At 38.1% G+C, this 20,824-nt stretch overlaps 1 protein-coding gene across 2 annotated transcripts; it reads left to right on the forward strand.

The window, feature by feature from the left end:
- Nucleotides 1-4,924: 4,924 nt before the first annotated feature.
- ncln (nicalin) lies at nucleotides 4,925-20,029 on the forward strand. Of its 2 annotated transcripts, none has more exons than XM_053634403.1 (15): nucleotides 4,925-6,344; nucleotides 7,395-7,585; nucleotides 7,672-7,816; nucleotides 8,478-8,572; nucleotides 10,399-10,479; nucleotides 11,153-11,256; nucleotides 11,361-11,449; nucleotides 11,708-11,847; nucleotides 12,559-12,737; nucleotides 12,818-12,905; nucleotides 13,657-13,695; nucleotides 14,714-14,874; nucleotides 15,106-15,159; nucleotides 15,958-16,036; nucleotides 17,689-20,029. In XM_053634403.1, exons 1-15 carry the CDS (start codon nucleotides 6,170-6,172, stop codon nucleotides 17,749-17,751), a joined length of 1,683 nt encoding a protein of 560 aa, XP_053490378.1. In that variant the 5' UTR covers nucleotides 4,925-6,169; the 3' UTR covers nucleotides 17,752-20,029. The 2 variants fall into 2 exon arrangements, with proteins under 2 accessions (XP_053490378.1, XP_053490377.1); XM_053634402.1 differs by having other exon boundaries at nucleotides 4,926-6,344; nucleotides 14,711-14,874.
- Nucleotides 20,030-20,824: the final 795 nt, after the last annotated feature.

The raw sequence follows: 20,824 nt of genomic DNA on the forward strand, positions 1-20,824 counted from the left end.
AATGTTCCTTCACTCCTATTCATCTCTGTAAGACTGGGAAGTCAAGAGACCATCAATAAGCTCTCTTATGCTGACATTCTGGAGATTTCTAAACCTGATGTGATGAAATTGATCTCCTGTGCTAATGGACAACATGGTGTTCTGTGCAAAGAGGAAATAGATGTGAAAGAGTAGTCAGGAAGCAGGACACACTCTGTGAACATGCCTCCGTCAACCGGCCGAGGCTTGATGTCATCTGAAACAACAATCGAGATAAGAAGTGAAGGATGAACTTAGTGAGTATATAGAGGAGTGTCTAGCTTTAAAACACACTTGGTTATCCTGTTAGTGATTGCATGATAGTACAGTGTGTAAAATGCTTTATGAATCGACGAATGTTGGAGAAGACACAATTAAACCATTGCAGTGGTCATAATCCACAATAAAGGTTATGTTATATGTAAGCATGATCATCTTAGCTAAAACCAGACGGCAAAACAATCTAAAAATAACCAAGAAATTAGAACAACTCTGAGCCATGAAACACATGAGACTTCCCAAAGAATGCCTACCAACTGAAGTGTCTGTATATACACATTAATGTGACAGTATTGAGATTTAGGAAACAGGAGCTAGCAACAAACAGCACGTGGCTGGAGACAACCAGGAAGTATACAAAACTTTTTATTAAATAAACTTTCTTATAAAGTGTTTTTAAAAGATTCATAACTAAAATTTTAAAGGAATACTTGGCCAAAAAGACACTTTACTCAATTTTCTGTTTAAATTTTTTACTGTGCATTAGGAAACTTATAGCAATAACTTAGCTATATCAAATCATCCATAGACCATATATTGTACAAGCTATTTATACCATAGGGCTGTGAATTCTCAAATCTGACTGGTCAGTATGTGTATTCATTTTCTTTTACAGCAGCTCTGACAGAAATAATATGTTATTGTTTCCTTAATAACAGCTCATTCACAGGGATTGTAGGGAAGACGCTCCACTTAAACGGATTTTAGAAATGGGTGTAATTGTTGATTTGGTGAAGTTGAAAAAAGCTGTGTTTTTTGCCATGTTAACTTCAAGAGAAAATGAGGGAAGGACTGTTTATAGCTGCTTTAATGTACATGAGAACAAGAACTAACTTGTTTTGCGGACGTTCCACAACATTAAATGCAAGTATAAGTGGATTAAAACTCATTTAAATCATAGGCAAATTGCTGTGGTATAAGAAGAACAAAGCACTTCAGGGTGGTAAAAGTAACTCTGCTTCATCATACCACCTTTATATACACAGTTATGTGAAAAAATAAGTACACACCATGGAAATTGTTATATTTGGACAAGCAAACATTTGATCCTCTTTGAAACAGTGCCTGTTAATAAAGCTGATACACTATCAAATGACATAAAATTGACATTTTGTAGTCATTTTCACAATTTAAATTAACAAAAAAACATGGAAAAAATAACTATACCCCTACATTTATCACACTTTCAAATCCATAAAATTAGAATCAGGTGTTGAAGATTGGGTGCCAGTGATTAGTACCTGCTTAGGGAGTGCAGGTGGAACCAGTCTTATTTAAACCCCTCTCCTATCTAGTGTCCTATCTTTCCCATTGTTATTGAGGTATGTGGTGTCATCATGCCAATATCTAATGAGTTCTGTAAGGCCTTCAGAAAAAGGTTGTGGATGCCTATGAGTCTGGCGAGGGATTTAAAAAGATCTCCAAATTATTTGAAATACATAATTCCACTGTAAGGAAAATCATCTACAAATGCCGCAGATTTCAAACAACTGCCAATTTGTCGAGGACTGGCCGTCCCAGCAAATTCAGCCCAAGAGCAGACCGTCTGATGCAAAAAGAAGTCTCCAAGAACCCCAAAATTTCATCACAGGATCTGCTAATAAGTCTTGCAACTGTTGGTGTCAAAGTGCATGCTTCTACAATCAGAAAGCGATTGCACAAATTTGACCTGCATGGGCGGAGTGTCAGGAAAAAAAAATCAAAGATAGAGTTGTTTGGTCACAGTAACAGTGGACATGTTTGACTCAGACCAAAGACAGCTTTTCAGGAGAAGCACCTCATAACCACTGTGAAGCACAGTGGTGGGAATGATAATGGATTGGGGTTGCTTCACTGCCTCAGTGACTGGACAGCAGTACATGCAAGAAAACCATCAAACAACTGAAAGAATATTGCATGGAAGGGTGGTCAAAAATTCCAGCAAGCCTGGTGGACAATTATGCAAAACGCCTACAAGAAGTTATTTCTGCTAAAGGGGGCAATACTAGCTTCTGAGGCCAAGGGTGTACTTAATTTTTCCACAGAAGAATGCCACAGCTATTGATATTTCTGTTGAATAAATGATTGAAAAAGCTCATTTTCCTTGTGGTTTTGTTCAAGTATATCAACTTCATTAATAGGCACTGTTTCAAAGAGGATCAAATGTTTGCTTGTCCAAATATGTCAAAAATGCAAACAATTTCCATAGGGTGTACGTATCTTTTCACATGACTGTATATTTGTGCTATTTAATTTTATTTATAGAATGCTAAAAAACCCAAATATTGTATAAGGTGCGTGTGTGATTACTTGTAAAACACATTTTCTTTGTAGCTTCAATTCAAAATTTAGAAGAGAATGTCAGTTTTGACTGACTAAACTGTGTAATGTTTTGACAAACTACACCTTTATAATCTTACACATTAAGCTCATTGTAATAACTTCCAAACTCCTGACACAGAATTTGCTGTCACATTAATTTCAGAAAATACCTGATGGACCTTTAGTCCAGTAGCAGTACACATGACCACGCCCACTGCATACACAATGATTTATTTTGCTAAATGCTTTTTGCTTGATTAATGTATACACTTGATTGACTTTGTTCTTTCTCATCAATATATTTATAGATATATTCATCCACTTATCTGTCCATTTCCTGTTCTTTAAAAGCCATTTAAAGAACACGCATCTAATAGCATTTATTCACTAATGCGACTATTTATCTCACAGTGTGGGAGTTATATTAAAGCTAGTGGAGATCTGTTACACCATATTCGTAGTACACATAAACAAATGACTATGTTTATGAGTATTTCTCATCTCACTGATGTCTCAGTAGTGAAAAATAAACCGCATAGTGAGCTATTTATAATCATTTATTTCCCTCTGGTGGTGAAAGCTGGTAGAATAAAAGAAAAGCTCATTTTATGCCCAAACTGGTGTTCCAGCAGTGTTTAAGGGAATCTTGAGTGCTTGTCTCTGTGTGTAAGCACGATGATGTTATTGGCTATTTGTGTTTAGGCATGTTAATTATTATTTGGGCAACAAAGTTGTTTTTAAATGTGCTAGATAAATAACAAAGTTTAAGCTAAAAGTTGAAAGTTCTTGTTAGTGTTAGCACAGTCACAGTGGCATTTGATAGGACAAAAAAAAAATGCAATGAACTCTAAAACAGCAGATAACATCTTGATTTTTGCTGTCAGCTCCTAAAAACAAAAGAGCTTCACCATTTTCCAGTGACATTCAATGACATATTAATAAGATATGTCAAAATAGAAGTAGTAGAGATGTTGGTGCAAACACTGGACTCAAAACCCCAGAATACAGTGCAGCTATACAACACAGTTTGACAGTGATTACACTGATTTACAGTAAAGACTTAACTTGGCTATTTAGGAATTTATGAGATGATGATTGCAATGGGGTTGATTGTTAAAATGAACACTGATTTGTACAGATGAAGTGACAGAGCTAGTCAAACTGAAGGAGTAAATAGTCACTGGATTGCTCTATTTAGGTAAAGTAATTAAGTAAGTAAGTAAGTAAAGCTTTATTTATACAGCACTTTTTAAAACAATGTTTACAAAGTGCTTTATGGAAAACATACAGTAGTTAAAGGAAAATAAAAGCAGTAGCAAAAAATAAAATTCAATAAATAAAAGAATACAAATCAAATTTATGGAAAATGAACTGGTTTGAGGAAAGGCTCCAGTGAACAAACGCACTCCGAGATACTTTTTTAAAGTGCAAATTGAATCAACTGCATGCAGGTTGTCAGGGAGAGACTTCCACAGTTTAGGCCCATAGTGACTAAAGGCTGACTCCCCACTTTGTACAACCAGCAGGTTGCAGTAGGATGAACTAAATGATCGAGCATGAGTATATTTAGTGATCATATTATGAAGGTATGTAGGAGCACCACCATGAAGACATTTGAAAATGAATAAAGGATTTTAAAATCAATTCTATAAGAAACATGTAGCCAGTGAAGTGATTTACGTGCCAGAGTAAAGAAGAAGTGACGGATAAATCCCACTGCACCCTTATCAGCAGGTAGTGCAATGTCATGGGCATTGATTAAATGTCTGTAACAGCAGTTATACAGTAGTTCCTGCTGAAAGGCAATTCACAGATGGGAAGTCCGGATCATTTTACTGACTCGTATCTTTGAATCTTGTTCAGCAAAATGAACGAATCTTTTTTCGAGCCATTTCGTTCATTTCAGTAGAATATAGTTAAAATGGTACATATTAAATTCCTCAACACATCTAGTACTTACGCAAACATTGATCACATTTGGAATAAAATAATTAAAAAACAAACAAAAAAAAGGTTAAAAAACCAAGGCCGAATTATGATAAACAGAAATGATTAATTAATAATTTAGGATTAGGCCTTCAGGCGATGTAGACTGTTAGTTCACCTCACCTCCTGATCCGAATCGAACCCGAAGACTCGAGAGGTGAACTAATAATTTCTGTTTCCTGTACAGAACCTGTAGGGGTGTTGCAGCGCATGCTCGATCAACACAAAATGAACGCATCACTCTGAGACAACTCGTTGTTCCCGAGTCATATTAACGTGCACCTATTACGCTTTTTCAGGTATTACTGTACCTTTCATGTAGTGTGTTGTATAGCTGTTTGTGACTGTAAACGCATCTGCAAAGTTTTAAAAATCAAAGCGCACGACAAACAAACTTGTTGACTCCCAAAAGAAGGAACCGATTCTGATCAGCTGAAACGAGTCGGCAGTAATTCCAGATTTACTTCCTGTAGGCCTACTTCATTTGGTAACAAAAGTCCCGCCTCTGGTCTTCATTAGCTGCTCGCTGACAGCTGTAGACCAATTACAACAGACTGGGACATCTGACCAATCAGAGCAGGGTACGATCTCTGAAAGGGGGAGTTTAGAATAAATCCTTTAGAACGGATCATTGAACAAGTCGTTTTTGACACGGGGGCGGGGGAGGTAATGCTGCAATTTAAATTATGAGCACATTAAAGTGTTTTTTTTTTTTGGACCCTGGATGCATGTAAATCTATTGTATGAGACCTTTAAAACAAAATTAAACACGTTTCAAAACCATAATAGGTGCACTTTAAAGATTCTTTAAAAATGAACAACACATCACTAAATGACAGGTGTATATTAATGCTCTCTTTGTAACATGTTGTCGTTTCTATAGTGTCAGCTCAATGCATGGCAGATGCTTCACATAAACAGATTTTAAAATGTGTAAAAGTGTTGATATGATGACATTTTCTGTAAGGAGATGTTTATTTAACATTTGTGTAAGGAGTCTCCAGTGCCAGCATTTTCTAACAGTCCGAAGTTGTAACTTTATGTTTCCGACATCTTCAGGACAGAGAGGTTTAAGCTTTGTGGTTTCTCTGTAAGATGATAGGCTGCGTGTATGTTTTTTTGTGTCTTTTAGACTGACAAAATGAGAGTCTGGTGAGAGAACGACTGTTTATAGCTTCCATAACGGAACAGGAAGTAACTTGTTTGGACATCACGTTCCACAATATTAAGTGTAACTACAAACGGTTAAAAGTAGCCTACAAATCTCTGGCAAATTGTTGTGATTATAAGAAGAAGAAAAAAATTGGGTTGTGCTGTTCTAGAAACTTCGGGGTGTTCGTGTTAACTCGGCTCTATCGTGCCACTCCACTGTGTGATTGTTTTAGTAGAACAGCAGGAAATTGTATAAAACCTTTGGGAACAGTACTGTAGTGCAGTTTAGGTGTCCGGAGAAATTGCCGGAATAAAAATCCCGGGTCCTTCAGGCAGACCGTTTAGCGCTGGAGCCGAGAGCTGTCACTTTGTTACGGACTTCATTCATTGTTCCTGGTTTCTCCTGAAGCGGATTTCGTTATCTTTTCCCATCATGTTCGAGGAGGCGAGCGAGGTGTTTGATAACATGCTGAAATCGTCCTTTCCGTTGACGATTATCGTGTTTTTGCCTGCAGTGTTGATCCTGGTGTCTCCGCTCCCAGCTGAAGCGGCGCATGAATTCACAGTGTACCGCATGCAGCAGTATGACCTACAGGGACAGAACTACGGTACACACCTCCCTCCTCTCAGCACTGTATAACACTTTCATCTCATTTGGCTTTGTTTAAATATTATAAGGAACGCGGGAGTGATGGGCTTGAACACCGTGTGTGTGGGGGGGTCGACCACTTGCATATACACTACATAAAAGTCCGCCTGCTTGTTATTTAAATGCTAGTTATGCTAGCTAGTAGCTGTTAGCTGCTGGTAGCTGACTAGCATTGCGACAATATTTAATTAAAACATTAAAAATAAACCCGCAGCTGGCGCAAAAACGGAAAAGATGTTGATCTAATGTTGTTCTTGTAACGCTAAATACGTACACTAGACGTAGAGAGATACAGTACTGTCAGATACATACATAAATATTGGCACCGTTCAACTGACAATGCAAAGATTATTGTATTCAGTTATTATAACTTTTCTTCTTTTCGTTTAATTCTCATAGGAACTAATGAGTAGTAGTAATTGACACCTATAAATAACATTTTAAAGTTCCTGAAAACAAATTTCATGTCAGTTTACAAAACAAAAGCTGTGTTATATATTGCACTTTCATGTTGAACAAAAATCATTTTCTAAGATATTGAATCTAAACGCACAAAAAAACAGTTCTGTTTTTAACAGTATGATAAATATTGGATAAAAAAATGTGGTCTCTGGGCTTTAGGAAAGATTAATAGTATCATGAATTTAGCAAAGTCCTAGGATATTTTAACTCCAAACCTGGTTGCCTCTGCCAGAAGGTTAATGCTTGGTCATAAATGGATTATTGAAAAATAAAGACTCCAAACCTGCGTCCGAAACAGTGCGATGGTTGTGGCACAGCTCCGTATCTGGATTTGAACCCTGTTGAATTGCTGTGGTCTGAAGTAAAAAGCAATTTTAAATGTTCTGAAGAAGGTCCAAGATGCTCTAGAAATGTCTTCAAGATGCAGTGGATTTTTTTATTTTTTGCTTATGTTCATTAAGGGGGCCAATAATTTTGCAGTTGACTGTATGTAATCATCATGATGTTGTTAGTTGGTATTTTCCCACTGACCACACTTTGTGTGCAGGATCGAGGAATGCAATTTTGAATACTGAAGCCCGTACGGTGGAGGCGGAGGTGCTAAGCCGTCGCTGCGTGATGATGCGACTGGCCGATTTCTCCTACGAGAAATACCAGAAGGCTCTCCGGCAGTCTGCGGGGGCCGTCGTCATCATCATCCCCAAGAACATGTCCACAATGCCCCAGGACATTGTGCAAGTAAGAGCTCAGAATCGACTTCTCATCATCTTTGTTCAGAGACTTAACACGTAACATTAAACATTTTGGGTTTTTTTTTCCTGTAGCAGTTCATGGAGTTGGAGCCGGAGCTGATGGCCACAGAGACCATCGTTCCTGTGTACTTTGCTGTTGAGGATGATGAGCTGCTGTCTATTTACACCCAGACGCAGGTCTCCTCTGCCTCACAGGGCTCCTCCTCCGCAGCTGAAGGTACGACATGTCATCCAGCTGACAGCGCTGTTGAATTCTAGATTCTGATTGGTCAGATGGTGTTGATTAATTTTCTGTAACAGCAGCTCTGAGAGAAGTTTAATTACACATCACAGGTTTATATTAATGCGCTCATTCTAATTCTTTCCTCTTCGTTGTCTTCCTCTTCTTCTTCTTGCCACTTCTTTCTCTTTCTTTTTGTCATCATTCTGTTCCTCATTCACTACATTTCTTCCTTCTCTTCTTGTTCTTTTTTTTCTCCTCCTCTTCTTCATATGCATGTTTCTCTTCTTCCTCTTTGTCTTCCTCCTCTTATTTCTCTGCTTCCTCATCCTCTTTATCTTTGTCTTTGTCTCTGTTCATCTTTTTTGTCTTCTTCTTTTTCTTCATCTTTGTCTACCTCTTCTTTTTCTTCATCTTCCTCTTTTCATTCCTTTTCTTCCTCTTCTTCCTCTTCATCTTTTTCTGTTCGTCTTTCTCTTCTTTTTTTTCTTCTCTGTCTATCTTCTTCATCGTCTTCTTCCTCCTCCTCCTGCATGCGTTTTCACAGTTTCCTTGAAATCTCATGATTTCATCACAAACACACACTAAGCTTGAGGTTCCACAGTTTGGTCTTTGTTTCTGGTGTAAATTTTAATAATTTTTTTCCCCTTTTCTCCAGTGCTTCTGCACTCTGCCACTGCAAACGGATTCCAGATGGTGACGAGTGGAGCTCAGAGTAAAGCTGTGAGCGATTGGGCTATCACCAGCCTAGAGGTGAGTTTTCTTCTTCAGCTGTACAGTGAGGGAAAAAAGTATTTGATCCCCTGCTGATTTTGTACGTTTGCCCACTGACAAAGAAATAATCATTCTATAATTTTAATGGTAGACTTATTTGAACAGTGAGAGACAGAATAACAACAAAGAAATCCAGAAAAACGCATGTCAAAAATGTTATAAATTGATTTGCATTGTAATGTGGGAAATATGTATTTGACCCCTCTGCAAAACATGATTTAGTACTTGGTGGCAAAACCCTTGTTGGCAATCACAGAGGTCAGATGTTTCTTGTAGTTGGCCACCAGGTTTGCACACAACAGGAGGGATTTTGTCCCACTCCTCTTTGCAGATCTTCTCCAAGTCATTAAGGTTTCAAGGCTGATGTTTGGCAACTCGAACCTTCAGCTCCCTCCACAGATTTTCTATGGGATTAAGGTCTGGAGACTGGCTAGGCCACTCCAGGACCTTAATGTGCTTCTTCTTGAGCCACTCCTTTGTTGCCTTGGCCGTGTGTTTTGGGCCATTGTCATGCTGGAATACCCATCCACGACCCATTTTCAATGCCCTGGCTGAGGGAAGGAGGTTCTCACCCAAGATTTGACGGTACATGGCCCCGTCCATCGTCCCTTTGATGCAGTGAAGTTGTCCTGTCCCCTTAGCAGAAAAACACCCCCAAAGCATAATGTTTCCACCTCCATGTTTGACGGTGGGGATGGTGTTCTTGGGGTCATAGGCAGCATTCCTCCTCTTCCAAACACGGCGAGTTGAGTTGAAGCCAAAGAGCTCCATTTTGGTCTCATCTGACCACAACACTTTCACCCAGTTGTCCTCTGAATCATTCAGATGTTCATTGGCAAACTTCAGACGGGCATGTATATGTGCTTTCTTGAGCAGGCGGACCTTGCGGGTGCTGCAGGATTTCAGTCCTTCACGGCGTAGTGTGTTACAAATTGTTTTCGTGGTGACTATGGTCCCAGCTGCCTTGAGATCATTGACAAGATCCTCCCGTGTATTTCTGGGCTGATTCCTTACTGTTCTCATGATCATTGCAACTCCACGAGGTGAGATCTTGCATGGAGCCCCAGGCCGAGGGAGATTGACAGTTCTTTTGTGTTTCTTCCATTTGCGAATAATCGCACCAACTGTTGTCACCTTCTCACCAAGCTGCTTGGCAATGGTCTTGTAGCCCATTCCAGACTTGTGTAGGTCTACAATCTTGTCCCTGACATCCTTGGAGAGCTCTTTGGTCTTGGCCATGGTGGAGAGTTTGGAATCTGATTGATTGACTGCTTCTGTGGACAGGTGTCTTTTATACAGGTAACAAGCTGAGATTAGGAGCACTCCCTTTAAGAGTGTGCTCCTAATCTCAGCTCGTTACCTGTATAAAAGACACCTGGGAGCCAGAAATCTTTCTGATTGAGAGGGGGTCAAATACTTATTTCCCTCATTAAAATGCAAATCAATTTATAACATTTTTGACATGCGTTTTTCTGGATTTTCTTGTTGTTATTCTGTCTCTCACTGTTCAAATAAACCTGCCATTAAAATTGTAGACTGATCATTTCTTTGTCAGTGGGCAAACGTACAAAATCAGCAGGGGATCAAATACTTTTTTCCCTCACTGTATATGGGACTAGAAGGTTGATCTTCCATATTGGTGAAAAAATCAGGCCTTACTCAGTCCTAGAGCCTTTAGTGGGACCACTAATATCATTTTGGGACTTAATATGGTGTCAGCCTGGTTTGTTTATATGTTCAATAATCAGCTGATGATCCTATGCCATCATTACAATGCTTGTCTTGCTGCTGTTCATGTTTTTCAGGGTAAATTAGCAGGAGCAGGAGGAGACGATCTGCCCACCATCGTCCTTGTTGCTCACTACGACTCTTTTGGAGTGGCTCCGGTGAGGAGTTATGCTATCATATGATGATATGTTTTCAGTAATGTGATAGATTGCACTTTAAAAAAAAATACTTTGGAAACATTAATGAGTTGCTTGTTTCATAAAACAGATTTAGACTGAATAAAACAGTAACAGGTGGAGTTTAATTGTGAAATTAAAACTGAATAATAACAAGGTGCTTATTGTCAGCAGCCCAGTAAACTTTTTTTATTTTGTTGATATTATTAAGACATAACATTTGACATATTTAAAAAAAAAAAAAAAAAGAAAAAAAGGTGCAAAATTCACCCTGACATCAGCAAACTGTGTATCAGTGTTTATAATTAATTACAGCCAGTGGCATCCAGGATTTATTTTATAAAAAAAGTTTTTCATGTCTCCCCGAAGAGACCAGTGCAGCAGATAGGGGTCCAAGCATCAGTCAAAACCATCATGCTTGTCATAACGTAGACCACTGCCTATCCAAACCGAGGTGGTTTTGGCCACGCCCCCTCAACACTCAGCACCTACGTTGTATAACCGCATTGCTTTTTGCAAGTCCAGTTTTTGTTATCTCCAATACTTTGTATGTACTTAAACAATTCAATCTAAACATACTTAGTGTGTTTCTGGATGGAGTTTTAACGCTTACTTTTCTGATTTGTGTGTGTGCGTGCGTGTGCTTATCTGATAGTGGTTGTCGTACGGTGCTGACTCCAACGGCAGTGGTGTAGCAGTACTCCTGGAGCTGGCTCGACTCTTCTCTAAACTCTACTCTCACAAACGGACTCACGCCGGGTAGAAAAATCCACTCAATCAGTGTCAAATCTATAGGAAATAAAATACGATCCAAAATATTCTTTCAAATTCCCAGGTGTGAGCAGGCTTTCTTGTTCTTGTAGGTATAACGTGCTTTTTTTCCTGTCTGGAGGAGGGAAGTTTAACTATCAGGGCACTAAACGGTGGCTAGAGGATAATTTGGACCACACAGGTGAGTACACATGTACTATATTTAAGGAATTAAACACTGTGTCATACTTTTTATAGGAAAATAGTCAATGATGGAGTGTAACAGCAGGTCACAAATTATTTTATCGTTTTTATACCACAGCAATGTGGCTGTGGATGATTTCCTGATGTGTATATTTATTAAAGAATGACACACGGTACTTCTTATGTTTGCAGTTATGTGTAATGTTGTGGAATGGTTTTTAAAAATTATTATTATTATTTTTTTTATCTCTGTTAGAGTCCAGTCTCCTGCAGGATAACGTGGCATTCGTCTTGTGTTTGGACACACTCGGGAACGGGGACAGTCTTTACCTGCATGTGTCTAAACCTCCTAAAGAAGGCACACCTCAGCATGCTCTGCTCCGAGAGCTACAAACGGTAACACACCTGCACACACACACCGCTAACTGCTTGCCGTGGGTTGCAAAAAAAAACAACAACCAAAAAACAACATTAATTAAATTTTTGTCATTTGCATTTTTGCATGATGTCATGCCATGTCCTTTTCTGTTCATATGTTAACAATGTCATATAGTCTTACTGCATATAACTTTTTACTGAAACAAAAAAGAGGACTGCTCATTTTTTGCTCGTATTTTTGAGTGATAACTGGAGCTCCTACTTAAAATACAGAAAAGTATAAATATTGTGTCGAGGGGGAAAAGTCACAAGATGCGAAAGAGGTGCTTTTGTTTCTGGGAGTGGTTACCTTCACTTTATGGTAGAACTAGATGATAATAATAATAATAATAATAATAATAATAATAATAATAATACTACTAGAACTGTGGTCTCTTCGGTCATTAAAAATGGTGCACATTTTCAAAAAAAAATGCTGTCGTTCACCAACATGCGCTAGGATTTTTGAGGTAAAATTCTGTTTGTTGTCTTTGCCTGCTAGGAATTTCTTGTTGGCAGTGTTGGGACTTATTTTTAGCTCTGTGATTGTCTTTTTTTTTTTTTTTCATTTCATTTTTACAAATAAAAGTGTGTCGTGCAGAGTCGAGCTACATTAGTCTTGTTTATGAAAAGTCTTTGGGCAAGGGGAACTTTGTGTACATTTGATTTTAAACTTTATTCTCCTGTCAGGTTGTATCTCAGCAGTACCCGGAGCTGAAGTTCTCCATGGTGCATAAGAAGATCAACCTGGCTGATGACACCCTGGCGTGGGAGCACGAGCGCTTCGGGATCCGCCGCCTTCCCGCCTTCACGCTCTCGCACCTGGAGAGCCACCGCAGCTCCATGCGCAACTCCATCATGGACATGCGGTCAGTGACATTCTCTCTGCCATCCCATCGATCTGCTTGTTTTCGTAATGAGCTAACACAGCATGTTTGTGTGTGTCTAGGACTCGTGTAGATCTGAAAAAGCTCAGTAGGAACACTAAACTGATCGCAGAGGCTCTAGCGCGAGTCGTTTACAACCTGACTGAGAAGGTAAGGAAGCTGTTTATAGATTTCTTGACTATAATTCACAGATTGCAGCAGCTATGTCACTGACAAATTCACTTGTCATTAGAAACGCTAAAGGCTGGTTATTCGATGCCTGAAAATATTCTTTAAAGAAGTTGACATTCAGTATACTGAATACACAGATTCCAAATATCATCGAAGTGTTCAAGCTACTTTATGAAGTCACACTGCAGTAATTTGTTAATGCTTTAAATAAACAACGACTGGGTGATGCGAGTGTTTTGTGTATTGTCTGCATGTTCTGATCAGATCCTGGATCTCTAGTTTCACATCAGGAATAAAACACAGAAGATGCCCGAAACCTTACAGCCTTTACCTCTGTTACAAAGCGTAGATAACTGGAGACTCCTTCCATAAATATTAAATAAACATCTCCTTATCGAAAACTTCACCACCTGCTCAAAAATCTGTTTATATAGCATGTGTACCATACACATCCCTGTAAACGAGCTGTTACTATAGAAACGGAAACATTTTAAAACGAGCGCATTAATATAAATCGGTGATTTTCAGCTGCGCTACTGTCGGAGCTGCTGTTATAGAAAATCAATCAACATCATCTGACCAATCAGAATCCAGAATTCGAGCTCTCGAGTAATTCACATTAATGTAGTTGACTGATGTAAGTGTTTTTATCAGTGATTTATATCAGTGTGTGTAGATGAAGGTAAAGTAAAGTGAACACTGGACTAACAGCATCATGTGAATCTCACAGGGCACTAATGCAGATCTGGAGATCTTCACAGACCAGATGGTAAGTGCGTGACTCATGGCTCATCTCTCGTCAGCTCTAGCATTGAGAGTCTGTTTTGCTATTTGATTTAGTTGTTTCAGCACACAGCATTAAAAGCAAGAACCTGCCAGAAGAACTTGGGTTCTAGCTCTTATTATTTTCCATCAGCATGAAAGATATTGATGACTGGCTTGTTGATGAAGCGGTTTTACATTTAGTTGGCAATAACAAGAAGAAGAATGAATAATCCTTATTGTGATGAAATTAAAATGTTTTACATAAGCAGAAAGATAAATTGATCTACAAATTAATTTGTGTTTTTGGCTATGTAATTTTTTTCTGCTTCAGTTAAAAAAATATTTTAAAGCTTATTAGTTAAAGAAATAATTATCTGATGGATATCGGCTGATGCGTGAACGTTTCATTATCGGAAAAGAAACGGTGGCATTGTAGTGGTGCCATCACTAGTTAAAAATAAGTAACTTGCAGGAAAAAAAAGCCCTAAAGTCCTAAGTGCTCAATGCTAGACACAAGGAAAAGAGAAGTTTTTAACCTAGATTTAAAAATAGTTCAATTTAGAGCATGTGATATTTTCAGGGTGTTTGTTCCAGTAATGTGTATTATAAAAGCTAAACTCACTAAGAGCTGATTCTAACAGTGCCAAGATTTTTGACTTAGTCTAAATCATCAAGAACAAGTGCTGCTAACTCCGCCCACCTCAAAGTACTGATTTTGACTACCAACAGAAACAAAACATCCATCTGGAAGTGCTCATTTCCATCAGCCCTTGCTCTTATGAGTTTTCTGCAAAGTCTCTGTACTTGTGGATTCAATTTTAGTAGCTCCAGTTTGTTTATCCTGAAGAAAGTGCAGCGATAGCCGATGGTAATTCATTTAAGAGAGCTAGTTTTAATTTCCCAGCAGCCACTATGTATTTATGGTAATGCAGTAGGCAGACAAACATTCATTTACTGGTGACTCAGCTGGAAAACATGCATTCTGGTTCACCACATCGCATCATACATGCTGTAATTAGCAGGTGCAGGAGGATCAGCTGCTCTCTCTGGTCGACTGGTTGAGCGCTCAGCCTCGAGCCGCCCAGTTGGTGGATAAAGACAGCAGCGTGGTCAGCACCCTGGAGTATTACCTCGGCCGCTACCTCAAAGACATCAAGAGGCATTTCGTCAAAGCTGACAAGAGGTACGTTTAACACAGGTGGCTCAACAGGATGGCACACAGTCATGTGTGTGTGTGTGTGTGTGTGTGTGTGTGTGTGTGTGTGTATGTATGCGTGTGTGTGTGCATATATATATATATATATATATATATATATATATATATATATATATATATATATATATATATATATAAATAAAATCTCCCATTGACTCTCTTTTTTTTTTTTTTTTTTTTTTAAACCTTTTCTCCTAGGGATCCTGAGTTTGTCTTCTATGATCAGCTGAAACAGACGATGAATGCATACAGGTGAATATCCAACACCAAAGATGCATCATGTTTACAGATTTTCAGTGTCATCTAACATTATAAAGGTTCTCTCACTACACGTGTGAAATGTGTTTTTTTCATTACTTTACTTGATTGTGTATGTAATGTAGCAGTAGCCATTTTCTCTGGTGCTAAACATAACTAGAACTCTTTTTGTTTAATAACATAGCCAGGTAGCTAACTAGCAAGGTATGCTGTGGTACTCTTAAGTTCTGTTGTGAAATGTATTATTATAAATATATTATTTAATATGTGTAATATGTTAATTAAATAACAAAAATATACATATGTTCTTCTATTGGTTGTTTGATTTATGTGTTATAGGCTCTGCTTCATACAAGCTGCATTCTCAGATTAGATTAGCAAAGCAAGCTCACTGTACTAGCTACATACACCCACCAGGCACTCCAAAGATTTCTCCTACTTCTTTCCAAGTTCTGTTTTCTTCATATTGTCTTTACCACACATTTAATGAGAGTTAAAGGATAAGTTATGTTTTAATATAATGTAGGGTTATGCTAGCTTATTACTTGCCATACCGTACTTCTTTAGTTAATACTATCCACATATACAGATATGTGTTAGTTACGCGACAGACAATTGACTTAAAATTGTAAATATATTCCTCAAAGTGACATTTAAGTCAGAAATTTGCTAACACCAACAATACATACGTTGTTGTAATAAACATTGTCTACTATGACGGCTGCTTTCAGGCTGAAGTGTATGCATGGTTGTAATTACCAGAACACTTTCTTCTTTCCAAAATTCTTTCAGAGTAAAACCAGCCATCTTTGACCTGCTGCTGGCACTGTGCATTGCTGCATATCTCGGCATCGTGTACTTGGCTGTCCAGGTGAGGGGAAAAAATAAAAGTTGATTATTTTCCTATAAGGTCATGTTCTGAAGTGTTTTAGTTCTCTTACACGACAGTACCTAACTTTACCAACAGTTACAGTTTTAAATTTATAAAAGAACAACACATCATACTTTTTGTCTCTTTATAGTTACATTTAAGGTTGTGAAATGTCCGTAAAATAAGCTGTTTCCTGTTCTCTTGAAGTTACTAAGACAAAAAATGCAGCTTGTCATGTTACCGAGAAATGGCAACACCTAAACTCCTCTGATCGAAGGTGTCAGACAACATAAAGTTACAGCTTTACCTCTGACTGCTACACTGATACTGGAAACTCCTTCCATAAATATTTAATAAAGGTCTTTTTAGCATCCACCATACAAATCCCTGTAAATGAGCTGTTACTATAGCAATGGCAATGTGTTAGAATGAGCTCATTAATTATATATATATTTTTTATATAGTCTTAATTACACAGTAGAGGTTTGAGCTGTTTTTCCATAGGAAGAGGCTGCTTGACTGATGGACTTTTCTCAAAGCTTTTTTAAGGTTTTCCTTTTGTGAGCCAGTGCATGTATGTGCGAAATATTGAGAGCCAATCAGATTGCAACTTAAAGATTTTGAAGCTTTCGTCTAGTGACATGTACAATAAGTATCAATAGCTGCGTTTACATGGACAACAATAATCCACTCTTAATCCGATTAAGACCATGCTCTAATTAAGAAACTACCATGTAAACAGCAATTTTTACTTACCTTAATCTAATTAAGGTCATAATCGAAGTAAGCAATAATCTAATTAAGACAGGTGGAGTACTCCTGTTTTAGTCGCATTATGGACGTGTATTACAGACATGTAAACACCTTAATCACATTATGAGCGTCGTGTGGGAGTTTTCACCGCATTTTGCGACAGGACACGATCACACACGGCAGTTTTACGTTTTACGGCGAACAAGAGAGTTCGGCTGTGTCCCAAATCGCATACTTTCCTACTATAGGCCTGTAGTGGGGAAAAATACATGTATCTCGGCTACTATATAGACGGTAACTACGCGATTTGGGACACACCCACCGCTTCAAGCAGTTGTCTATTAGCACGTATAGCATGACAAATAATTAACTGCACTTAAAGCATTCGTAAAAAAATAAATAAAAACACCCAAAACTGTATACGGTACCATAACGAAGACGAACTGTATGTTGATACGTGAAATTCTGGAGGGACGTCGGACGGCGTGGTGCGGTGACGTAATGACGCGGGCTGTTAATCTAATTATGTTCTAAAACATGTAAAACGGGAACATGACAGGAGTATTCTAAAAGCGACTCATGTAAACACCTTAATCACATTATTATCTTACTCAGAGTAAGGTCAATAATTAGATTACTGCTGTCCATGTAAACGTAGTCGATATGTACAATAAAGGTCTGAGCAGTATTTCAGAGAATAAGACTATTGATAAAAATAAAATGGTTTACTTTGATTTATGTTTTGATTTATGGTACAATTATGAACTACATTTCTCTTGCAGTGCATTATGGGTAATGCACTGTCTGTGCAAAAAAGGAAAATGGTTGTTGATGAGAGATTGTGTAGTTTGGGACACCTAAAGTGCTGTATTTAACCTTCTTGGACTTTGTCCTTGCAGCATTTTGGCGTTTTGTACAGTGTTCTTCGCCGGGTCACGGCACCACGAGTCAAGCAGCATTAACACCACTCCAGCTCTCTTCATCCCTGCAATATGAGGGACTCCTGTAGTCCCACCATGGAGCCAAGAGTGTGTTCATTTTTTCCCTCTCTGACATGTTTCTTCTCTTTCTTTTTTTTTTTTTGGGAAATGGAATATCATTTCCTTGTCATGTTTGCTGTGTGTACGTTTGCCTGCTTGCCCTCCTTTGTCCAGGGACAGCATTTTTACGGTCTTCCTTTCTGTCCAACACTGCCTCATTCCCCTCTGCCTCAGTATGAAGCTAGTGAGATCTCTGCCAAGCAACAGTAAGTCGTCTTCTCAGGCAGCTAAAGTCAAAAAGGGCCAAATTGCAGCTTAGTGTTAGCTAGATAGAGAAAGTTGGTCAGTTTGGAAACTGTTCATATGTGACGCCTTATTTTAGTCAAGAATTTCTTTAACATTAGTACAGCTCGATAGACGTGTTCATTCTCACACGTCCTGATTTTGCAGAGTGACCAGCTCCGCCCTTATTGACCAAGGGACACATAGGTTAATATTTGATCAGGGGGAAAAGCAAACTTGATCATGTGAGGACCTCCTTAGTTTTCATTTTACTTCTTTGCCATAAATTGGTGCTAATCCTGAACTCACACTGGCAGCAACCTGCCACACCTAAGTGAACAGAAGTCATTTAATTTTCAATGCTGATTTCCATATAAATCAAAGTAACTGATAAGGGTGAGAAATGGGAAGGGACAGGTGACATGGCAAAGCTGAGCAAAGTTTAATTTTATGCAAATGAGAAGCGACTACCAATAGGAGTAGGGGAGGGGTTCTGTTTCTTTTTCCGCCACAACTGTGAAACATTTTCCATGTTTTTGTTTCTACATTTATTTTCCAACTTGCAGCTCCTGAGACTTCCCTGCTGAAAAAAAAAACAATAGAAACCATCACAGAAATTCTAATGGTTTCCACTACAAATATCATTACAAACCATCAGCTTACCATTAAAACCATTGTTATTGCTGGTCCGTAATGGTATCCACTAGACAAAAAATGCCACCAATAGAAGCCAACACATTACAAGTAGAGACCCACAGGGACCATTACAGTTTCCATTAAATATAAATATACAATTCCCATTATAACCATTGCAAATTCTATGAGGGTTTCTGTTGATTTTTTTCTCAGCATGATTGGTCTGCTGCTACATGTATAAAGTTTTCGGTACATCAAACTTTTACACATTTTACAAAATTGTAAAATGACACTTCTGAATCGTAAAAAGTAAAATGTCTTGGGTTTTTTTCTTTCATTAGTAGATTAGTACATACAACACTAATACATTTAAGCATTTTACCCCCCTTTTTTTTATTCGGAAAAACAACTGATTTGTGGTCAAAGGGGTGGTTTGATACATTTTATTTTTAAAGACGAAATGAGACGTCCCCTCTAGAGAGCGGTGTAGTGCAAAAAATGACGGTTTAAAGTACACAATATAAATAGCTTAACGACCTCAGTTAAGCTAGTAAGCTATCGAAGGTAACATTCAGTAAACATGTCATGAGATTAAACTTTTGCTAATGGCTGGTTGGATTTAACCTAGGCTCTGCCCTTGTTAACTCAGGGAAACCTGTTACTCAGCAAAATCATCCATCCATCCTCTAGAGTACAAATATAATGTTAATTTATTTGATATTAAAGAACCCGAGTATTAATTTCCTCATTAATGTTAACAACTTCATCTTTAGGTTTCCATCAAATTTCATACATCTACCACTTTGGATAGCCATAACAGTCCGCTGAATTAAACAAACACAATATACCTCGTCCATCCTTTCCTTTGTTCTACACCGCGCCAGAGCCGGAGTCACTCGTTCACATCCTTCAGCGAGAGCGAGACACTTATTTTTTTCCCTGCTTCAGGTCTTTCTGCTGTTATTTATGGAAGCGGATGAAGCTTCACCTTGCACTGATTTTACACAGTTTCCTTTGTTTCGCTGAGATCTAAGGTTTTGTCGGCTGTGCGTGAGCCTGTGTAAGAAAACTTTGACTCTTGCAGCAAACTTTAAATAAATAAGTAGATAGGTTGAGGAATAAAGTGTTTTGTTGAAATACATCTGTGATGCTGATTTTCATTGAAACACATTTATTTAAGTTATAAAAAATAGTCTGTATTCATTCTTAGACTGAAAAATTTCAAGTTTATTTCCCAAAATATATGGTCCAAGGAAATGTCTTTACATGTTCAAGAAATTAATCAAAGCCCTTTTTGTCCATTCAGTTATTTCACTAACCAACAATAAAAACGATGCAGTTTTCTGTTATTTTGTACAGCCCAATGTTGAACATGTATTATAAAACAATGCAGTTTTTCCGTGTGTGACATTTTTGTAGGTTTATATTTACACACTACAGAACTGAGAAACAAAATCCCCACTCAGCTAACAGCAGTGCTATAGAACATGATTAATATACTACATGAAGCAGCGATACTGTTCCCACTCCTGTAATTCTTGATTATTTTCATATAGCATCATATCCTAAAATGTTTTATTTCTCTCATACAACAGCAATGATAAAGGAGTTTGGAGACTTCTTCCATACATGTTTAATAAATGTCTTCTTAGCATGAATGAGCCGCTACTATAGTAATGATAACGTATGAGAATGAGCACATAAATATAAACCTGCAGTACTGCCAGAGTGGCTGTTACAGAAAATTAATCAAGACCATCTGACCAATCAGAAACCAGAATTCAACAGCGTATGGTGTAAAGGGATCTGATAAACTTGGTGTATATCAGGTTCTCCTTTGGCACATTTAACACCTTAAAACACTGGATAACAGAGAACCTGCACAACAATACATTACGTTTGAACCTGTGTGGTGTTTTAAGAAGTCTTGGGCTTGCTGTTATGATAATCTATTTGTCATGTAGCCCGAGTAATAATCAGTGTCACTTCACATACATGCTCAGGCAACATGTCCAGAATAAACTCTTCTAACTGTTCACAAAGTGATAATTAAAAAAAAAAAGTCAAAATCAGCGGTGAATTACGGTCCTGCAAGGAAAGCAGTCAGTCAACACAGGGAGTGTGCACCTGTTTACAG

The sequence above is a fragment of the Ictalurus furcatus genome, chromosome 10, assembly GCF_023375685.1.
Source record: "Ictalurus furcatus strain D&B chromosome 10, Billie_1.0, whole genome shotgun sequence".
Classification (NCBI taxonomy): domain Eukaryota; kingdom Metazoa; phylum Chordata; class Actinopteri; order Siluriformes; family Ictaluridae; genus Ictalurus; species Ictalurus furcatus.

Excerpts from the sequence above, each read along its gene's own strand:
- ncln (XM_053634402.1), top strand. The coding sequence starts at position 6,170 with ATGTTCGAGGAGGCGAGCGAGGTGTTTGATAACATGCTGAAATCGTCC. Across the intron at positions 8,573-10,398 it reads GGGCTATCACCAGCCTAGAG|GGTAAATTAGCAGGAGCAGG; the intron begins GTGAGTTTTCTT and ends CATGTTTTTCAG. Across the intron at positions 12,738-12,817 it reads AACTCCATCATGGACATGCG|GACTCGTGTAGATCTGAAAA; the intron begins GTCAGTGACATT and ends GTGTGTGTCTAG.